The sequence below is a fragment of the Struthio camelus genome, chromosome 3, assembly GCF_040807025.1.
Source record: "Struthio camelus isolate bStrCam1 chromosome 3, bStrCam1.hap1, whole genome shotgun sequence".
Classification (NCBI taxonomy): domain Eukaryota; kingdom Metazoa; phylum Chordata; class Aves; order Struthioniformes; family Struthionidae; genus Struthio; species Struthio camelus.
Genome location: NC_090944.1, coordinates 88,952,094 through 88,974,583, shown reverse-complemented (window position 1 = coordinate 88,974,583; position 22,490 = coordinate 88,952,094). Strand labels below are relative to the sequence as shown.

Genomic DNA, 22,490 nt, shown 5'->3' with positions numbered 1-22,490 from the left:
AATACAAGGAAACTTGCACTTAAATGCTGTCAATCTACAAATACTAACAACCTCCTTCTGTCTCAAAGTCCTTCAATTGTGAAAGAAAATTGGGACAGCTTCAGGTGAGAATCTTTAGGAGCTCTGTCAGACAGACAGTTTTACTTCTGAATTCATTTCATCCCGTTTTTATCTTCTAATAAATAAGGCATCAGAAAAATTCATTTCCTGGTTTGGTTCTTCCACAACACAATTTATTATATTTCATTTCTCCATTTTGTATTACCTCTTTCATTTCTCTAACTCACTTTAAACAGACCCATTAGCAATTTAACCCTTGCCATTTAATTCCTCAGTTAGCATATCAGTTTGAGACACATCAGGTTTTCTAAAAAATAGTCTGAGTCTGTTCATAATCATCCAATATTACTCCATTTTCAGAGCCTACCCCCTTGATATCACCATACTTTCGTACTCTCTCCGTTCTCCATTGTTCGACTTTAAGCCTAATCTCTACTTTTTTTCCTGAAATTGGAGATGGTATTTTCTTACTCTATTGCTGATCAATCTACAGTGCTAGCATGTGTTGGTCAGTGGGTTTTTATTTAAAAAAAAAAAAAAAAAAAAAAGAGGAACTCGTGCTCTTCCCCTCCCCACCATGAAGAACTTCACATTAGCAAAAGTATCACATACTCTTTCAAATCCCCTTTTCCTATACCATCTGAAAAGCTAAACAAAAAAAACAACTCTCTCCACCACCAAGTTCAGCTACATGGTATGCTGTGACCATTCTCTTTCACAGTGACCAAGAGCCTTCGTTTTCGCTGTACAGTCTTGACCTTCCCTGTCTGATGACAGAACATACATATTTCTAAAACTGTACGTTCTTTGTAGAATTCAGTGTCTTTCTTCTATGTTAAGATGACGTGTGGTATAACGGCCTTCTACTCTTTAGCTGGGACTCCTATGCTCTGTAATAATACAAACACAATACACCATTTTTCCTAGGTCTTCAGTAGCATAACCGATAAAACATACCTACTGCTTTTTCTTCTTTGACAGGGATTTTCCACACCAATGGTAGAAGTGACAGGAGGAGAGTCAGAAGTTCTTCCCGACATGTCAGCTCCTATGGTAGAAACAGAAGGTTCTTTGTACTCCATGCCCCATAATTTATGGAAAAAGATCAGGGATATTTTAAGAAATTAAACATTAAGTTCCCTATGCCTTTCTGCTGTCTTACACACTAGAAGAACGACATAACTGCAAAGAGTGCTGTAATCACTAGCTGGAGCCAATCATAAAGCACCTTGAATATTTAATCACACCTTTGCAACTACTTCTATACCCAGCTCCTCAAACCCTCTTGGGAGGATACCTCTTCATCCGCCAGAGGACAAAAAACAGAAAAGAAAGATCAAAAGCAAATAACTTCTGTTCAAAGACAGAATGAAGCTCAGGAAAAGTCTGAAATGTTTGTAGTTACAGAAGTATATAGTTCTTAAACTATGTGAAACTTTCTACTATCCCCAAAACGATGCCTTTAAACGAATAAAAGTCTACATTCATCAGTTGATACTATCATCATCTCACAATGGAAAGGTGAAATCTTACAGGAGGAAAGGGGGAAGATGACTCACTAAAGAAAACCAAACAAACCAAACCCTAAACCCCCTCAAATGTTACCAGGATTCTAAGATTAACTCAGAGAGCTTTAATGCAAAGGGGAGCAGCAGAAGGCAGAGAATTCAAATGTAACGCCTTTAGTGGCTGCCAACCACCAACATAGCAGGCAAAGAATGATTTAAGCCCCAAACACCAAAAACCTACCACTTTTTTGATACTGATAGAAAGCGGACTTAAGCTTTTGAACCGTTAGCACCATTCAGGGATACGCAGCTGAAATGATATCCTTCCCCCCAAAAATCAGGGTAGTAATGAAAATAGGATGCGTGAAGATAAACTTAACGAGCTAGAACATTTTGGTAAGAAGCTTGCTCAGTCTGCTTATAATTGAAACAGAATACAAGAGTGCCTTGAAGTGTTTGCATACACCCTTATCTACAAGGATAAGATCAGAGTCCATAAAAATGCATTTGCAACAGCGAAGAGGTGGGATAGAATTGAAAAGCCAAATATTAATTTCACAAGCTATATTAGGACTCTAACTTAGAAATTATTTCAGAATATTGAAGTACTATAATAGCTTTTTTTCTTGCTAAAGTTATTTAAGAAAGTGTTAAAACACTGACCTAGTGGAGTCAGTAAGTAAAACCGTTACGGATGATAAAGCAGCATATACAGAGATAAACTACTTCTTCACGCCACCTTATTCACCTAGTTTGGCTCAACAATCACTTCAACACTGATAAGCCAACTGATATCTTGCAGAACAGGAAAGTTTGTTTTCCCTTTCAACCTTTGAATAAGATGAATACACTAAGTCCCAGTCCACTAGTTCCAAAGACTGAACAAGAAAGAAATGCATTATGTCCATCAGTTTCCCCACTACAGGTTAACAGTTCCTTTGATTACATCAGCTTTTCCAATTTTGTATCCGTGTTTCTTACTACGTTTTAACATATTCAAAGCGGTTCTATTTAGTCAGGTTTTGGAAACTTTTCTCGACATAATGCTGTCACTGAAGCATAACATTGTAGACATCTGGTAGTTAGGAAAGAAGATGGAATTTTCCTGTTTAGCTCTATCCTATAATGAAATTGTAATATTGAAAAGGTAATTCCAGAAATTTTCAGAGACAGCAGTCATCCATTCACACCACAATAGGCAAAAAAAAAAAAAATAGAACTGCGTTCAGAATTACATTTATCTACCTAAAAACTGTGTTTTGCTCAAAGCTACAACAGCTACTGTTTTAGAACTTCTTCAAAAGAGACCATCATCTGAATCTTCCAGCTGCTGAATTAATCAGTCAATACTTTGAAGCATAAGATGCACGTAGTACTAAATACATTATTAATCACAATTACAGATCTATGACCACACAGGAAATATAGCTAAACAAAAAAGGTGAATGTTTGTTTCATTACAAATATAATAGCAATTTTAACTGACACAATTTTAGACTTTTAAAAAAATACATAATTCCAGTTATTGATACAGTACAATTAGACCCAAGAAGTAACTTTTCAAAGTCATCCCCCGCAACTCACTTTTGCTACTGAAGGCCTTTTCAGCAAGACAAATTGGTTAGGAACAGGAATAAGCAATGTAGCATTCAAACTGGAAAAAGCAATGTACTTCTTTTTCAAGTTTCAGCAATACCTTTTCAGATTAACACGCTCCCCCCTCTTTTTTGTGGGGGACATAAAAGAAAGAAATACTAAAGTGCCAGAAAGAACACCGCGTGCCAGAACACCAGTCATAAAGTAAACCTTGGTGCTTAAAGGGGTTTAAAGAATCTTTCCCCTTTCTCAAATAATTTGTTTCATTAGTTTTTTTTTTTTTTTTTTTTTGTAAAAACGTATTTCCTCAGGAAATCATTGCTGATGTTCAGTGAAAAATTTCAGCTGCCAGAGGATCTCTCTCCTATTTCAGAGTTGAGTTTGTAAGGGAAAAAGCATGCTAGTGCCCCTCTCCCTTCCCCCCTCCTTTTTTTTTTTTTTTTTAAATAAAGTAATACAAAAGGACTGACTTTCCTCACTTGAAAGGTACTTTCAGGAGTTAAGGTTACAAAATATTTGCTCTATTATGTTCAAGAGCAGCTACTTAATACAGAGCGAAAATACCTCATTGCCTACAACAAAATAGGAAGGTGTATATTTTAATGTTATTTAACTGCTAGAAACCAGAAGAAGGATCTTCTCAAAGTAAAAACTGCCAGTTTGTACTGCAGGTTCAGTAAACAGAGTCATTCCTCCTGCAAGGTCTGTCTTACTGCCTCTTCCCACCCAGCTGCTGCACCAAAGCCTCCCACACAGCTTAACTAGTCAACAGTTTAGCAGCCTCAAGCTTCAGCTGGCAAACAGGTATGTAATTAGCTATTTTTTGTTTTCCTGTTCTTGGTGAACAAGCTTCTTTTAAATTCCTAGTATTCACAGTTTGCTTTCTCACATAGTCTCTACCAAAAACCCAAACAAGAAAAGGAGCAAATGAGCCAGACAAACACCTTCTTCAATATAATCAAAGATCAACGCGAAAATTAACAAGCAGGGAACAACTATTACCTGATCAATAATCGAGTTCAGTGTGGTAAGCAAAATAAATCCACGGCCTTGAACCAGGTATTGTCCCAGTGCTGCCATATGAGTTTCTTCCTCTTCATCTTCCTTGGCCTCTGCCCTCTGCACCACAGCATTGCACAGCCTGTTGACATCCGTCAAGAATTCCCGTGCCAGTGAGTTACTGCGACTGCTCATGTCTGAGCTAAATAAAGAAGGGAAACACAGAACTGAAAACCATCAGAAACTACCTTCTTTATGAAAAAAATATTCAAAGCATGGGGGTGGGAAGGAACGGTGTTTCTTCCCTCCTCTCCCCCTTGAAAGTACAGAGGGTTTGTAGGACTGAAAGACTGATATCCCAGTGCAGAGTCGGGGCCGGGGGAGAGGAAAGGATGAGGTTAGAGGGTTTTACTCTTTTCAGTGAGACTAATCAATAGTTGGTGACCCCAAACATTCAATTTATAAACCTATCAGGTGAAAGCACATGACAGTGTTCCTTCCTACGGCACAAATGAAAGTTAGGGTGACTTAATTTCAACCTTTCTTTGTAACCTAGATGCGAGTTTCAATCTTCAGGTCAAATCCCTTTTAGAAGCAGCTGAAGTATACAGGGGAAACAGGTGGCTATTGCACAGCACTGTACAGAAAACATTCCTCATTCTTCATTTGAGCATGTTATCTTCTACACTGTTATATATTCCAATAGTATGCAGATCATTTCAAGGGGAAAAAGAAAAAAAAAATCAATGAGTTAAAATAAATATGGGAGTTTCATAGATACATTACTTTAGATTTAACAACCCTCAGAGTGTTTCCTTCGAGCAAGATTAGCTGAATGGGTGCCAGTCATTACTATTATGTACTTAATTCCATATATGATTCTACTGTGCATATTCATGAGAAAAGCAGTGGTACTTATCTCCAAATTGACTAATTGGACAGTAAATAATGCACACAAGGCACTCATACTTTCACTACTCACTGTATCTTATAAAAGATACGCTTCATTTTTATTTTCTCATAAGCCACTACAGTAGCGTTCTTTGATTTGTCAGTGTTATTCTGCCTTCCTCAGCAATCCTCTTGACTGTTCTCTTCTCCTGCTGACTCATGCATTTCTTCTTGTTTTTCTGTTTGTTTTAAACTTTTCAGCATGTGCTATTGCTGACCAGAGTCAGTGATGGCAGCTATAGAAATAGTAATATTTAATAAGCATAAAACCTCTTAAATAAATACTGCACTGTGTTTAGCTACTTTTTTTCCTCGCTTAAGTGAAATCTTTAACACCTCAGAGAGAAGAGAGCCAAATGTGTTAGAGAGCATTTAAAAATAGGTGGATTAATACTGCTGGATCAGAAAACATCTACACACAATTGTTTGGTCAAAAATGTTCTTCATATATTTGCCAACAAGACGACTAGAAAGGCTTAAGAAGTTCAGATAAATACAGTCTCATTCTGTGTCTATTCTGTGTCTTCATTTGTTCTGCAACAATTTCATTATAAACACAGAAGAAGTACTAATACGCACAAACATCATAGCAGAGCATCACTTTAAATGAACAAAATTATGCTTCTGAGTTACACTCAGGGCAAAAACAAATGAAGAAAAAATTAAAATACAAATATAGTTTTGGAAACAAAGCTAAAACTTACCGTTCTACCAGTGTGAAAGCAGTAGTTTGAGAAGACTTTTTGACCAAGAAGCCTCCCCACAGCTAATGATCACAAGGGAGGAGATTAAAAGAAGCAGCTTCAGGAAAGTGCAGGGAAAAAAGTAATATAACAAACTGGAAAAAAAGCGACTAGAAAAATGGTATGCAGGCTTAGAAGGAAGAACTGTTTATAAAGTCCTGAGCTAGAAATGCAAAAAACAGCTTTATCCTAAGAAATGAATGAAGATTCAGTTTAAAACTTTCAATTATTAAACAGTCCAGTAACACTATTTATGCCCCTTAAATCAAGCACATAGCTTAAAAGCCTAACTACAAGCCCTCTTTGAGGTTCACAGCATCAGTCCTAGAACTGATGGAACCGTTCATAGGAAAAGCAGCTCTGGAGATCCAAACTCACACTTGAAATAGGAGTAGGATCTTCTTTGGCACTGTGCAGTATCTGTAATACTAAGTTGGAGGTGAAGGAATAAGTTTGTTACCCTGAGTGGTACACAAAACTCCTTTAAGTGGCAAGACTGAATATTTTCACATATACAAACATCCTCTGTAGCAGTAAGAAAAAGATTCTTACCAGAATTACTCTGGCAGCTTTTAACATATCTATCTTCTAATTGGAAAAAAAAATTATATATTTTTATATATGTATTTATTTATTTTCTGGAAACACCACCCTTGATTCACCCATTTTTAAAAAGGGGGAAAAAAATATAACAGTTTATAATATGCAATTCCCTTGTTTTTAGAATTAATGTTACAATAGCTATTTAAAGTTTATAGAGAGTTCTTAAGTCTTTTTTGGAGCTTTCAAGTTCAAAAAAAATTTCTTTTCAGCTTATGATGCTGAAATGAAGTGCTTATGATGCACAAAAGTTATATTACAGAGAAAATAGTTTTTACACAAAAGGTAGGTTAATAGAATTAAGTTTGTTTTTTTTTTTTACTGTAAAACTAGCTAGGTACGTAAGTTAACACATTTCCTTGTAAAAACGAAATGAAGCTTTGGGTGAACACTATTTGCACACGTACCCAGAGCTGCAAGTGCTTAAAGTATAAGCGGTACCTTAGTATGAGGAACTATTAACTGTGCAATTTCAACATAAATGCATTTTTTTATTCTTCCTTTTTATCCTGTTCTGACACAGATTTAATTGTTATTACCTTACATACAGGAGACACTGTAATTAAGACGGTTGCTTTCCAAGCTTATGTGCTTTACTTATTTAGTCTCCATAAAGGCACACAGAAGCAATTTAAGACTGACTTCCACCCTCCCACCCCTTATCCCACTCTTGCCCTAGTAGAGGATCAGAGCAGGCAATGCACCTATTTTTCCAGGAAGGGTAGTTTAAACTGCCCCCATTTTCAGCTGTAGTTAACCACGGAGAGAAGATAATGGTACAGAGATCATGGTAATCTCCCAAATGGCTCCAAAATGGCCAGAGTGAAACCAAACATATGCTTTAGCAGGAAAAACAAAATACATACAGCACCCTTGTCTTCGTAAAGTCTGAAGGGCTAACTTGTTTTTAAATCTGAAACAACATAATGAAAAATGATTGCTGCAGAGAATATGCTTTCATGAAGGCCCACCATCCAGGACTTTACAGCGGATCAACATTTTCCCATCACACTAGATGTCGGTTCACAAAGAAAGATGCCAGTTTAATTGTAAAGCAAGTAACTTCACATTGTTTAAGTCAGTATTCTTCGCTGTAGGCTAAACCATCTTAGGGTTTATTAGTTTTTCATTTGATAACTTCAAACTTCTGGTTATCAAACTTTCCCCTCATGTCTTTAGGGGGCATCCAGTCTAAGGGCCCGGGGGGGGGGGTGGAGGGGGAAGAAGGGAAGAAGCCTATGTTAATCCTTCTGAAATATTCTATTTACTTAAGCAAGATTAAAACATATTTAAAGAGTCAAAGTCCCAAAATATGATTTCCTCCGGCTGGTTAAATGCTTTCTCTGCTGAAGAGATACCAACAGTGGCAGAAGCTATGGGATTATTTTTGCCACCCTTCAATATTTTTCACTAGTGTTCTCAAAAACCTTGAGCAAACGTTAATTACTTGGTCATGCTATGCTAGCAGGACTCCTTACCAGTCTTCCTCACAGTTAACTTTTTTTTTTTAAATAATAGAGTGATAGAATATTTGTTTGGTGTCATTGAGTACGTTTTCACTGAAATGAGTTTCTAACAAAGTTCTAACATTCTCAGAAGTTAGATCTAATAGCACACCAAGCATGTGCTTAGATGAACTGTCCAAACACACATTTACTGAAGTGCCCATGAACTGGGTGCCCCAGCTGGAATCTAGTCTTAATATTAAAATCTCATTCTCTAGAAGTGATGAAGATTCATTTGGTACCAAGGGAATGCATGAGCAAAAAAACAAACAAAAAAACCCTGCCTCCCCCCCCCCCCCCAGAAAAGACTGAAAAACATTCAACCACAAAGGTCAAGGTGAGCACTCCAGACATGTCATATCCAGAATTAATTAATTGTGGAGAGAAAGAAAAGATAGGCACAGGAAAAGAAAAAGGGTTAAATTCATGATCATAGTATTCTCAGGTGTCAATTAAGTAAATTTCAGCTTTAAACCTACAATTGTGGTTGAGTATAAACACTAGGTGAAAGACCTTATTAAGGAAGGAAGAAACATTGTAGGTTCCCGAGGCAAACTCCTAATAACTGGTCTCACCAAGGGCTTCGGAGCAATACTTTTCATCCAAAGCCTCATAGAAAGCCAGCTTAGCCATGCAGCTAATGTACAATAACTCATTGCAACCAAATAGCTTAAGCAGCTCAAGGCTTTGCAGTTGTACTTGACTATTAGATGTAACAACACACTGTCCGTCACGTTTTAGTGCCTTTCCTCAAGGAAATTCACTCACCAGGTTTCCCACTTTGCTTGCACTAATACACAAAGTATTAACAACATGTACTGCAATGTGCTACTTAGATCTAACATGAACGCAAAAAGATACCAAGCATTTCTTAATACATTAATTTCACATATAGTTGTGAAGGAATTCAGATGTTTTCATTCCACACTGCACAAAACAATTTAAAGGCATATCATGCTGGATAGTGAAGCGCTTCCATTTAGTAGGACTTGTGCAGACAAGTGCTTGCTCCTTCTCTGCTGTACTTATTTCCTTCCCTGTGATTAAGTCCTGAAACAGATTGACAGCACAGAAGTGTCTTTGGAAGCACAGTTTCAGATATAACCTAACTTTTCATGTCATCTTGAAGCTAGAGACAACACAGAACAAAACAGAGAGAAATAATTAAGAAGTTTCCCAAAAAAGAAAAAAAGAAAACGCACATGCAGAGACAACCTTCTGCTTTTATGTTTGTTTCCTGACCAGCATTTTAAGCACTTGGAAGTGTGCTGCTTTGAAAACAAGCACTCAGTGAACAATTAGCCCCACTGATGCCATAAGCAAGCACTGCGCAGATTTTTAATACAAATCCACCCACGTTCTAAGATTTCAGCTAGCTTGTCACCTTCTCTTCCTGTTGCAGAGCGTGGTACACTGACACTACACCTTACACGGCACGCCATTTCCTCTTACGCCGAGAAAGTATGCCAGCTAATCAGCAATAAGTGGGAACTACTCTAATGCAGTACTCTTTTTTTGGCTTAAAAGTGACACCTCTTTAATGGCTATGTTGGCAGGTAATGGAGAAATAGATGCTGCACAAAACACCAGTACCAGTGAGGTTGAGTGTTATAACCTGTCTTTGGAATTAATTCAAACAGAAGTCCCCTTAGCTAAGGGGAGGGGAAGCCCTAAGAAGTCACAACTGAACTTAAGCCATGGGAGTACAGAAAGATACCTATCAGAGTCTTAACTCACCAGTGCTGTGTACAATCTTAATGTTAATAGAGAGGTTACAATTCTGGAATATGTGTCACAGTTTCATATGCCTAGCCCTGAAAAAAAAAAAATCACATCCTTGAATATAATTCAACTCTACAGTAGAACACAATTATCATATTTCATTATATATATATATCTCTATCTTAGCATTTACTACTAAAAAGAAAAAATCCAGTTTTTTAAAAAAAAAGTCACTTAAACAGCAAATGATCTGAAATTCACATATAATCTGTCCTTTTCACTCTTCTCTATGGCATCCACATAATTCCACCCATGCTACTTCTGTTCTCTGGCCCCATTTCTGCACCAGGCCTTGAGGGACATATTTTCTATTTACTGTTCTGAAATGAATAGGTTTCCTGTACTTTCAGCTCTTACACTTCTCTGGACTTCTTTCAATTTTTATGAAGTTGCACATTAGCTCAGCATTTTAAAACATACATGTTATCTTGCACTCACTTTAGTGGGCTTTAAGCCTCTGCAATAAAATACTAAAAGCATTCTTTAAATATTTTTAAATTTCAGTATTTTTAAGACCAGTTCTAGCAGTGTTGAATACTGAATCATGAACTTATAAGCTTTATATAGCGCTACTGATTAGATGGCATGATCTCCAACAGCAATGTAATGAAGAAAACGCAACAACAGCTCAAGGTCAAAGCTAGTATTCCGTAAGCAAGAGAGAACTGCGCCTTTTACTTGGTTATGCTTTCAGCAATGCCTTGCCCAGGAAGATCAGCAAAGTATAGTAACATAATATTTACATAATTACTAAGTAACTACAATAACATTGTAATAAGAGGTAGAAGTAAGCCAAGTAAGTCAGCTCTATAATGCTAATTCAAATGATTACTTTCAATAACGGCTACCCAAAACATACAGCAAGAGTAAAAGAGGTTTTAAGGCAGAAAGTTTGGTGGAGCTCTCCATTTCACATCAACACCCAATAGCCCAAACTGGCATTTTAATAAAGCCTTTTCTCAGTTTTGGTTTTTTTTTTTTAGGCTTTTAATGTTAATTTTAAAATTAACACTAATTAATGTTTATGTTAATTTTTGGGCTGGAATGCCCAAATAAAACAATGTTACGCTGTACCTAAGGTGTGCATGACTTATGCGAGTCACTCGCAAGCCTCAGTTTCCTATAGCCCACCATACCATCTTCAATAAAAGCAAACAGTCTTGTCTACAGCATCGTAGAAGTATCTTACTGCATGGAAGGAGCAACAACCATGCTCTTAAGAGAATAAACTTAAGAGAAGTTACTTTACAGATCAGGCAAACAGAAGTCAAGGATGCATAGCTACATGAAGTTGTTAGTTTGATCAGTTCCCTATTATTTTTTCTGGACAAGTTCACAACTCTTCTACATTCAAATCCTAGGACATAATCTGTTTTGTCTACAGTGTTTCTCACAGATCAGCAATGGTATTTACAGGTAAACAGTTTTCTGTTTCAGAAGAGAAATCTTGATCAATCTTGAGAAGACTACTTACAGCCATGCTTTTTTTTTTTTTTTGAGTAAATAGAGTAAAATGAAGCTGTATTTTCAGCCAGCATTAGAATTAACATTTTCAAATTTTTAATTTATACAAGCCAAGCACATGAGAATGACTCACCACTGGCTACTGAATGCTATATTTACTTTATACAGCTTTCATTGCATTTATTAAATACATATCCCAGCCTCATTACTTGTACTTAACATTTATGCTTGGTAGAATAAGCTCGTGATCTCTTAAAGGAAAATAGAGATCAACAATAATTTTAATCAGACTTACTTTGGCGTTAAACTTTTAACAGAAAGTTGAGGTTAAATTGAAAGAGGACAAAAGGCATAATGAAAAACACCAGCACATTTTGACACAAAGAACAGACAGACACTCCATCGTAGGTTTCTGCAACTGTAACACATACATTGCTAAGTTTATTACAGAAATTAAGTTCATCTTGGTTAGTAGCAGACACCAAGTAGGACTGCCTTCTGTTTAAAGAAATATTAATCATAATATTCCCTTAGGTTTTGTATTGTTAGTTGCCCTGAGCAAATTGGAAGGGAAAAAAAAAAAAAGAGAGAAAAAAGAAAGGAGAGCAAAGGAAACAGTGAAAGAGAAATCCATGTCTAGCACGGCCTGTAGGAGAACTGGAATACTTCCTACAGCGTTGGCTGGAGGGCTGTACTTGGTGAAATGCAAGTAAAGCCTGGGAGGGTTGTGCAGCAGAAATTACCATTCTTCCTTTTCTGTCCTTTTGATATCACTCAAAACTTTAAGCAAGCTAGAAACAAATACCCAGCTGACATTGTAAAAATGGCTTATGCAGCAGCAAAACACAATCCTTTAAGGAATCAAGTACCTGCAATCCAAGCAGAATATCAACAGAAAATTGTTTTGATACCTTGTTTTACCATACAAGGCAATCAACAAAAGCGTAGCTTAAAACAAACCAACATAGTAGATAGTTACCAATCACCCAGCAACGCTCTAATAATTCAAAAAGCAAGAGCTGTACCAGACAACATTCTGGCTCTGCAGAAGACCTCAGACCAGTCCAAACTTGCTTTATTTCTAACCAGTTTTTGCTTTGTCTTTTGCTGTAACTATTTAGGTGGTCTCAGAAGCAGGCAAACTATTGACATGTAGTAAGGCAATAATGGCTGGAGCATTAAGACAGTCATGAAAAGCTGCTTCTTCATATACCGAGTTTATCCTAAGACTGGGTGTAGGTGTCCATTTTCTTGGACAAGTCTTACTTCGGATATAGTCCTTTATTTTATCAAGGAGGTGAATAACTAGCTTTTAGTCTTCTGTAATGCAGTCCGCCATTACTACTTCTAAACAAGCTATTCAGAGCCTCTCTCCCCAGCCTGAAGAAAGTGAAAAACAAATGCTTAGCACTTGTAGAGAAATAACATATGCACTGTCTTTTAACTAATTGGTAAAAGATTTGCCAAGTTCATAAGACACTAGACAAGTATTAATTAATGAAGATTGAAAAAGTATGTTGAGATCTTCATCTCACCCACCTGCGATGCTGCTCTTGCAACACTGGAAGTCTGAGCACTCTGCTTCTGCAAGTATTTTTAACTTCCTGGAAACATCTAGCCTTATCTGTGTACTGCTGCCCAGTTATTAAAAGCGAAATTTAATCAGCAAAACTTAGTGTTTATACAGTCTGAGAATTAGAAGATTTCTGCCACTAAGTAGATGCAAACGCTTTTATCTTATACTAAAAACTCCTAGAATTTTAAAAAATTCTGATATCTGTGCTTTCTTAAAAAAAAAAAAAAAAAGGAGTATTTAAAGAAATAAAAATACGCCTTTTCATATTATGTATAGCCAGCAAGCCCTGTCACAGGGTTTTTCAAATGAGCCATTCCTGATACTGAACAAGTATGCCAAGGAAAAAGCCAAACGAGATCAAACGCTTGTCAGATTTGGCCAAATTAAAGAAATAGGAACTTAACAAGACAGCTATCAAACATATTTACACAAATCTATAACTGTTAAACAAACCTAGGCTACAGCACCTAAAGGTATACAGAATGACATTAGATATGCAGGCAAGTTAACTTCTCAGAAACAGTTTGAGATGTCATCCTTCTGATAGAGAACCAGATTTGTGGTGTGCCATGCTGAACTGAAGGCAAGAGCAGTTAAAAAAAAAAAAAAAAAGTCCTTCCCTACCCCCAAATTATTGTTTGCCATTATCTGCACGTCTTGGTGATTTTTGACCATTACAGAAATTAAACTGGTGAACAATAATTTCTTTGGGCACAAAGTGTTTGTCTCAGATTAAGCTTTAGCAAATGTATTTTAAGTTACTTTTAACAAACAAAGCTAGCAGAGTTTGAGAAATGTAATCTTGTTCCTGTGATTTATTCTGAGCTATAAGCCTAAGAGCCTGCTCCCTCAGACAACACAACTACTTCTACAGTCTCTCAGATCTCTAGCATAATTACCAGTAACAGCAGCTCTGAATGAGTAAGCATAAAATCACTAAGGTACAACAGATTAACGTATATATGCACACTATTCTTGGTTACATGAATTTATAATAAAAAAAATCCCATTTATCCACAATCCAATTTTCTTGTCCAACAGTTTCTAAAACGTGGCCTTATGACTTTACTTCCATTTTATGAACTCAGGTTTAAACCCCTAATGTTTTCCCGGTGCATACTGTCATTTCATTTTTCCTTTCTCGGACGAAGACATGTCAGTCTCCTAAATGGAAAAAAATTAATGATTCTGAAGTGTGTAAGCTTGTCCTACAAAGACACTATCAACTCAAAACAATGAGTTTCTAATTAGCTACAAGTGACCAAACGAAAACCCCACCACCCAACAACACCCTAGTGGCAGCAATTAGGGAACTGAAAACCAAGGCAAGAATTACATTAAGGTGTAATAAGCTGCTTAAAGTTGACCAACCAGGGAAGAACAAAACCGGAAGGGAACTGGCCTAGAAAAAAAGATAAGGCATCTGAGTACCCAAAATGGAAACCTGATGAGATGCAAACTAACTGCAGACTTTTCCATATATATATATATATATGCAATATACCAGAGAAATACAAATAAACTGAGTATACACAATTTGTATGATGGTTTAGTTGTCTATATTCCCAACAGTTAAATCATAATCATCAGGACGTCTGCTTCTCAAAGCCATCACAAAACTGCTGGCAAAACTTCAGATTTCAGCAATGGTCCTAGCCTAGCAGGGCCTCACAATTCAGGTAGGGAATACAAGATGAAGCTTGTACTCGGGTATGTTAGAGGCCCGACTGTTCCTTTTGAGCGTTAGCTGCCCCTCACTCTTGTAACACTTGCAATCTAATCCTTTCTGAAACACGGACAACAGTTTTTCATGTTTTCCATGAAATGCCCAGCATAATTCTGTACAGCAACTTTAGTTAATGTAGTTAATAGTCCTCCTTAGTGAGGAGAATCATTTTCAAGAATGTCTCATTAAGGCTGATTCAGTAAGCACTGATGTAACATTTGGGGCATCTTAGGGTACTGCAATCTTCACAGCAGTGAAGCACAAGTAACATTTAAGCAACCTTATTCGATGCACTTCAGAAACTATAATTTCTTGTCCTACTTGGTGTGAAGTATTCACATCATGATCTGTTCTTTATCATTTTAAAACATGTTTGCAAGAACAAAACAAAAGAACAATTTTTTAAACCTGTAGAACTCATGGCAAAACTTGCACAAATAGAGTTTATTATGCTGTTGCAATTTCAAGACACTTAAAAATTTGAATTTGTTAAAACTTCACATATACTGCACCAGGAAATACTACCACTGCTTAATAGTTACCTTTTGGAAAGCACTACTAACTACCTTGGGGACTGTAATTAACTGCAGACTCTCTCAGCACCATATACATCAGAATCCTGCTACTCTGTACAACACAGTATCGAACACTTTGATTACATGTACCACCACATACCTAAGAGGGGGAAGGAAAACACATCTGTTGAGAGAAAAACAGCATGTTTTTAATATTTCCGAGTTCTAAATCTAGATTCTCTATATATAAACACCTGCCTGACATCTGACCCTTGTTTGGAAAAAAATATTAGATCAGATTAAGATTTTTAAGAGTCCTTAGTGCAGAATTTTTTTTTTAAAAAACAACACACTGTTCACTTTAATAATGAGAAATATAAGTTGTCATAATGGAGTAGAGCAATGCTCTCTAGTCTAGTATTCTTTTAGCAGCATGCAATACTAACTTCATCCTACGAAGAAAGCATCAGAGATTGATCAAATTAAGCGATCAATGATAGGAAAGTTCTTTAACAGTTTGTTGTCAGGTTCTGCCCTGAGCTACGAAGGGCCACATCCCCTTTACACATTAGCAGATTATCAATGGTTTCATCCTTCTGAGTCTCGATGAAATACTATTGAGAGAGTGAATGGGAGAGAATCCCATAGGTTGGCTGCATACTACATAAATGCTTTGGGACAACCTCTCATCTCAGTATAAAATTTTATTCAATCATAAACCAACATGAAGCACCAGGGAATGCATTTTTGGGAAGCCTGAAATCAAGTTAAGAGGATAAATGATTCATCTAGATGATAAAATATACACAGTACTGATGAAAGACAGGTTCTCTCAAACAGCTGCCTACACACAGGCAAGTAATGCATTAACTCTGTACATATACTATGCCCACTTTATGCTGAGCGTGTCATTTTATACTCTCCTAAAGTCAACAACTACAATATAGTGGTCAGATATAATATATGCATTCTGGTTCATTAAAAGTTTACTCATTTCAGACCAGCGTGAGCAGGCCTAGGAGGAGAACAAAGCACTCTTTAGAACACTACTGCATGGTGAAAGGAGAGGTCTTCTAAGATGATCATGACAACACTGACTGTGTTAAAAACAAATATACTTGATATCATGGAGACTGGTTTAAAACACACAGAAGAAAAAAATGCCAAGCTGTTACCACGCAAAAGCTCGAGACAAGCTTTATTTAACGGAGTCAGAGCAGACAAGGATCTGTTTCAGATCCTATCTGAAGTAGCAGAGGGCAATGTCTGTAAGAAACAGATGGTACTAGAGCAAACTACTGACAAATATTCTAACACAAGACAGAATCTACCTAGAAAAAGTAACATTGTAGAAAAATAATTAATGAAAAATCAGTACGTTCTTCAAAAAGAAATTCAAAGGACACAATTTTTGTTAAAAAAAAACAAACAAAAAACAAAACCACACGCACCTTGAAGTGAAAACGCCAAAACCGCTTAGCTCCCAAGTGAGCCTCTTTCTGCAGCATGAGAGCACTACTCTCTGCACACTAACAAGTTCTTCTCCAAATTAAAATAAACAAATGCCTCTATCAAATATCTTATCCCAAGCTTTCAGTTTGACATGCATCCCAAAAAACAAACTAGAGCACAAGTCTCTGCTCTGTCCCTACTGTCCGACAGCTAAGGTGACACAGAATTGATAATGACTAACTTCAAAAATTATGCTGGCAAACCTCCACAGACTCCGTACAGGGAAAGAAACAGCGTACTACAGAAAGTAAGTCAGAAGTTAGGAGCCTCTCCCGTAAAGGGCCTACACAGGTTTGCCCTACAAGGCTAGCCAGACTTTGTGAATATCCTCTTACGCTACTCTTCAGCGTGGCAAATCCTGTGGTCTCAAATTCAACCAGATATAGCACTGAACTCAAGACCATATTGCAAGTATGCAGAGTGCACCACCTCTACCTGAAGATGATTTTAAACATTAAACATTCCACTCAAATGACAATCTGGAGGACGGTACAAATCTTTTTGTAAGATTATATACATTTTGACTGCACTTAGATCCAGAGACAGGGAAGAGGGCAAAAAAGCTGAGCAGTATCTTGAAGAGCTCTTGCTGAACAGATAGAAATAAGTAAAAGCTAGTCTAGAAACTGAAAGCTTAGTAGTTAGAAGATTAAAATTAGAAAGCAAAGTGCTTAGGATAAACATTGGCATTGCATCTAAAGTGCTCACTAAGAGCAATTAAATAAGAGAGAAAGGTCAATGATCAGAGTTTACAAAGAGGTCATTAATGGGTAGAAGATTAAAATCTCAGAAGCAGAACTGAAACTGGTCAGTGAAGTCCATGTTCTTTAGTATTAGTCAGATGGAGATAAGACAGCAGGTAGCAATTCTAAAGGAGATATGAAAAAAATATCATTCACTTGAAGAGTTTCATGCACAAATAGTCCAGTCATGCTCAGTCTGCCAATTTCTTGGCATAGTGCAAGAAGTTGTGACCTCTTCAGGCTTTACAGCAAGGATGTGCGTGTTCCAGTCGTGCCGACACCAAGGGCACTGGACTGGTCTGACAACATCTGGGCAAAACATAACTTAAGTATAAAAGGACTTGTGTCACTTTTTTTTTTTTTTTTTTAAAAACAGGCACCTCCTCTCCAATAGGAATAACGGAACATCCAGTATTTTTATTCCTAAAGTTTAAAAAGTACTCAGCAGGATTAGTCCAGCAGTATACACTGCAACAGACAAACTACTTCAATGACTTTAAGTAGGAATTCCAGGTAATAATGGTAAGAATGTGAAGTTTCACATTATACCTGCTATTAAGATCCCCAAATATTTAAGAAAACAATTCTGAAGCATTGGACAAAACCCTAAATAGACCCATAACACAAAAAATCAACCTAATTTCTGTTTTGTTTGAGAAGCTCCCAAGCTATAGGCATCTATCACACATGCACACACAAACAAGACTTTACACTGCTGAAGGACAGTTTGAGACGAAGGAAGAAGCGCGCCAGATCAACACGCACATATCCACATAGTATTTTCAGTAACCAAACAAAATACATGGAAATTTTTCTGTAAATGCTAGGGACTTCACAAGATTCTTCTTATAGTTACAAAGTTCATTTAATTAAAGTAATTTAGGGTTTAAAATAGTACTGGATTAATTCATTTAGAAATTTTTCTCTGGCGTTCAAAAGGCCCACCACAGCACCACATCTAAATATTCAGAAGCAAAGGATATTCTCCTTTTCTTGGGATTTTTTTTGTTTGTTTGTTTAATCTGGAACTAAACTACATCCTCAGTTACTCAAATCCCCTCTTAGGGCTGAAAGATGCAAGAAATAAAGCCCTATGTATGCCTGGTAATTACACACACTTTTTTTTTTTAAAGCAGCAAGTCACAAGAATGCATTTTGTCCTTAATTCTTTGGAATTAGGATTCTTATGAAGTTCCTTCTTCTTCTTGAAGAAAAGGAACAGAAAAGTGATAAAGACCTACATTTTGTGGTTACATTTTTTTTTTTTTTTTACACAAGTTCAGCGCCTATTTGAATTACCAAATAAAAAAACTGCACTTTGTTCTTTCAACCCTTTAAATCTCAACTCTTGAAATATAAAGTAAACACTCTTAGATTTTTTTTTTTAATCAATTCCTGCAGTGCAATTATGAAGTATCAGGAATATTTTCTAAGTCCTAAACATGTTCTTCACTAATTCAACTGTTTCCAGAAGTAAGACATTGACAACTCAACCCTCACATTTGTATTTGTTATCCAATCCTAGTTAGCATAGTATATTAAGACTTAACTAAATTACTTGAATTTCAGGCTTAACTGATCTAGTTAAATAGTAACCAAAAAAAAAAAAAAATCTATTTCTCTCAAAAATACAGATCTTCAGTAAATGCCTTCCCAATACTAGAGAGGAAGATTAGGGTTAGGTACTTGCCAGAATAAAAACAGGGCAAGGTAACATCAATTTTAGTGCTGCTACTGAAGCCTTGCATTCAGCACTGTAACAGACAATCAATTCCTTTTCACATTTCCCTCTTCCTACTTTCAAATTTTCTATTAGGAAAGTAGAAAGATTTTTCAAATTTGAAGAAGTAGGAACTCCCCTCACCCCATGCCACATTAGCACTTCATGCACATACTCTTCTGTGGAGCGGAGTGATGCTTTCAGCTGAAGTCGGGTAACTCATCTGTGGGTGGAAGGAAAAAGGGCAGAGAAGGAATAAAGTCAAGGATTAACTGAGATTGTCAGGTGCTTGCTCAGCCACTGTGTAACAAGGACACAGCCTAACAGGCATTCAGCTTCCAGAGTCCTTCACGAGTCACCATCCATCACGTTTGCCCTCCACTTGCCAGCTATCCCACCTTTCAAGTTACCCAGAAAGTAGAGACAAGCTCTTTCGGGGAATAACTCTTACAACGGTTCAATTCCATGTGGCTCCAAACAAACAGAAACCCACTAACAACCAGAAGAGTTATATAAGCCTGGGAAGCCTGCAGTGAACTACACAAGTTCAGTCGTACTGAAGACAGTCTCAGTGCTTATTTACTGTGTGGCCAGGGCAAAATTACATCCAGAGTAGCAGCAGGCAGCTGTGAGTTACTCCTAGAGGAACAGAGGGCTAAGGACAACCAAAAAAAAAAAAAAAAAACCACACCCGAAGAGCAGCAGAATGGTGGAAGTCCTGTCCTCTGTAAGGCACCAGAACCACAGAAGACATCAGCTACAGAACACAAAAGATTTTGAAGTGTGCAGTGATGATTAAAAAAGCTAGTGGATCTTTGTGAAAAAATATCTAGGAACAAAAACATAATAGAAATCTCAGCACTTAGAGGTGACAAGAAATAGTCCTGTTCTAGGACTTCACCACATGGACCATAGTGCTATACACCCATCATTTCTTCAAAACAGATTTCACCTAAAAATGTTTTCAGGTCACTGGTCTTGTAACCTTTGTTTCCAATATTTGCTGTAATTTTAATCATTAAAATTGATTTTAATCAATTTTAAAATTGATTAAAATCCCCCCCCCTCCGAGATTCACGATCAACATTAATTCAGAGATGTTCTCTCTTATAAGCTTCTAAAGTAAGGAAGTTCTTGCAAATTAACATTTTAAGAGCTAGTTCAAAAATACTGAAAGCTAGATAACGGCACGACTATATCTCTTCAGTAGTTCAATATTTGTTTATCTTTAAATTGCAATTTAGGTATCTCTCCTAAATAAGCTAATATTTTGCATTTAATTGACACAATTTGATTATTTAGTTAACCTGTGACTTGTATATTAGTTTAACTGAACTCCTTGTACTAAATTCCATTATTCAACTTGTTAGTTAGTGGCTACTGGTACAACATTTTTGCATTACCACAGATTGCAGTAACTGGAACATACATATTAGCCAGCTTGTTTTAGTGTTGACTAGACAATGCCTTCAATAACTGGCTTTTTTTTTTTTAATTAAATTTGGTACATAGGACATTAGTTTCCATAAGAATCAGGAATGAATACATATCAAATAAGTTATGCTCAATAAGAGACTGCATTTCTAGAACTTGTTCTATGCAAAGTTGGCATAGTAAACATAAGTATTAAGACAACTGCAATATTTGCTTTAGAAATGCCTTAGAAGTACAGCGGCTACTCAGACTTCAGCCTTTATTAACCTATGTAATACTGTGCTTTCATAAAAACATATCAAAATGTCAGCAAATTCAGATGAAGCATGGCAGCTCTCAATAAACTTTCCTCTTTTTCTTTCCTTATGATACAACTATTGTACATCTCTACAGTGACAATATTTGAATGTTGACACCGCGTGGCTTCCAAGATTCGTGTTATTCACTTCTAGTGCTAACATAAACCCCCTTAGAGCTTGACAAAAAACACAATTCTTTCTTTGCTAATTATCATTTGCATATTTTAATACATTCCCTGGAAATTCCAAGCAATGCACTGATGTTAAACTATTCAGATCTGGAAGGATGCACAAAACACGCATACCCATTCTAGATAGTCTTAACTTAAGGAAAGAACTACTGGAGACGAGAAATGAGACTTTTACAGCGTTAGCTGATGGATCAAGTAAAGCATACACAGAGTGTGACAATTGGTTGAAAAGGAAAACGTCTAATTTTTCCCCTCTAGAACCCTTTTTTTAGATCACAATAAGAAAATCCATTTAAAGAAGCTACTGAAATCTGTGTTGAATCTTGTAGTGCTTTGCTCTCACCCTCAGCATCAGATTTAAGGTGCATCTTCACACAGAGCACAGTGCAATTATCTCCAAAAAAAAAAAAAAAAAAAAAAAAAATCACACTACCAAGACCCACAATTCTACTTTAACAATTAGTACCAAAACTGATCTCCAGGAAAACTGAGATTTCAAATCAGAACTCGAGCTGCAACCATAAGCCACAAACAGCTACAAGTTTACAGCCGAAAAGCCTCCCCCACCAAGATTAAACAGGGCATCTACCTTTTCCTTCACATTTTCCTGGACTGCTTCTGTAAAAAGCGTTTTATCTGGAGGCAAGATATCCCCATGCCTTAATTGCAGCAAGTCACTGAAAGACATACTCTAGTGCAAGATCTGAACCAGAAGTAAGGAAAAGAAAAGCTGAATATATTACCTACCACACTTCTCTATTAAGACTTCTCAGATATAATTCAACACAGCACCTTGACACCTCAAGCAGCCACCCTGTTAGGTCTAGGCAAAAACACCCACCTCCCGAGAAGAAGTGAAGATACAGTTAAACAAGATGCTCAGCCCACATACTGCCTCACTGCTTGTAAGAAGTTGCTTCTGTTCCTTTCCCAGCAGCTCTTCCTTTCCCCTTCCACCAGCCCTGGTGCTCACCCCATTCCTTCTTGATCTCAATCATTTCCACATGTTTCCAGAAAAACTTTTTTCTTCCCGGGCTGGATTATTTTGTTATTGAAGTGCCATGCTGAGGTGTCAGGCAAGAGTCACTGCAGGTAAAGGGAAGAAGGAAGGAGGCAGATCTCCCCCTTCAACAGTACCAGCTGCTGTTAGAGCAGCTTAAAGGGCCCAGACTAATCACAGTCATGGTGACAGACTAGAAGTGACAACAGATCACTTCTACCCAATCTTGTTCCAATCTAAAAACAAGCTTATCACATCTCCAGATCGATGGTACCAAAGGAGCTTATAGCTCTGAGGACCCCAGAGGTTGTGTTGAAATTTGTTGGTTGTTCGCACCAAAGAACTTCAGTTTGTCTCCAGAGGACAAGTGAGTTAGTTCATTCTCATCAGCAAGCATCTCCTGATGCAACCAAATCCTCTTACAATACAATCACTTCACCTTACTTTCTACCCTCTACCCACAAAAGGCAAGAATCAAAACCATCTTTGCACGCTGAGGAATTCTGAAGCAACATCATCATGTTTGAAAAGACACTACCATGGCAGTGCCAAAATTCTCCAAATAC

At 37.0% G+C, this 22,490-nt stretch overlaps 1 protein-coding gene across 12 annotated transcripts in view; it reads right to left on the bottom strand.

Annotated features, from left to right (window-relative positions):
- LYST (lysosomal trafficking regulator) overlaps window positions 1-22,490 on the bottom strand; it is a 148,884-nt gene that overhangs the window by 65,509 nt on the left and 60,885 nt on the right. For 10 of the 12 annotated variants that reach the window (XM_068938957.1, XM_068938956.1, XM_068938952.1 and 7 more), the window contains 2 exons: window positions 4,167-4,365; window positions 1,018-1,108 (listed from right to left, as the gene is read on the bottom strand). In XM_068938957.1, coding sequence (XP_068795058.1) covers window positions 1,018-1,108; window positions 4,167-4,365 — 290 coding nt within the window. The other 2 variants (XM_068938961.1, XM_068938958.1) reach the window with 2 other exon arrangements.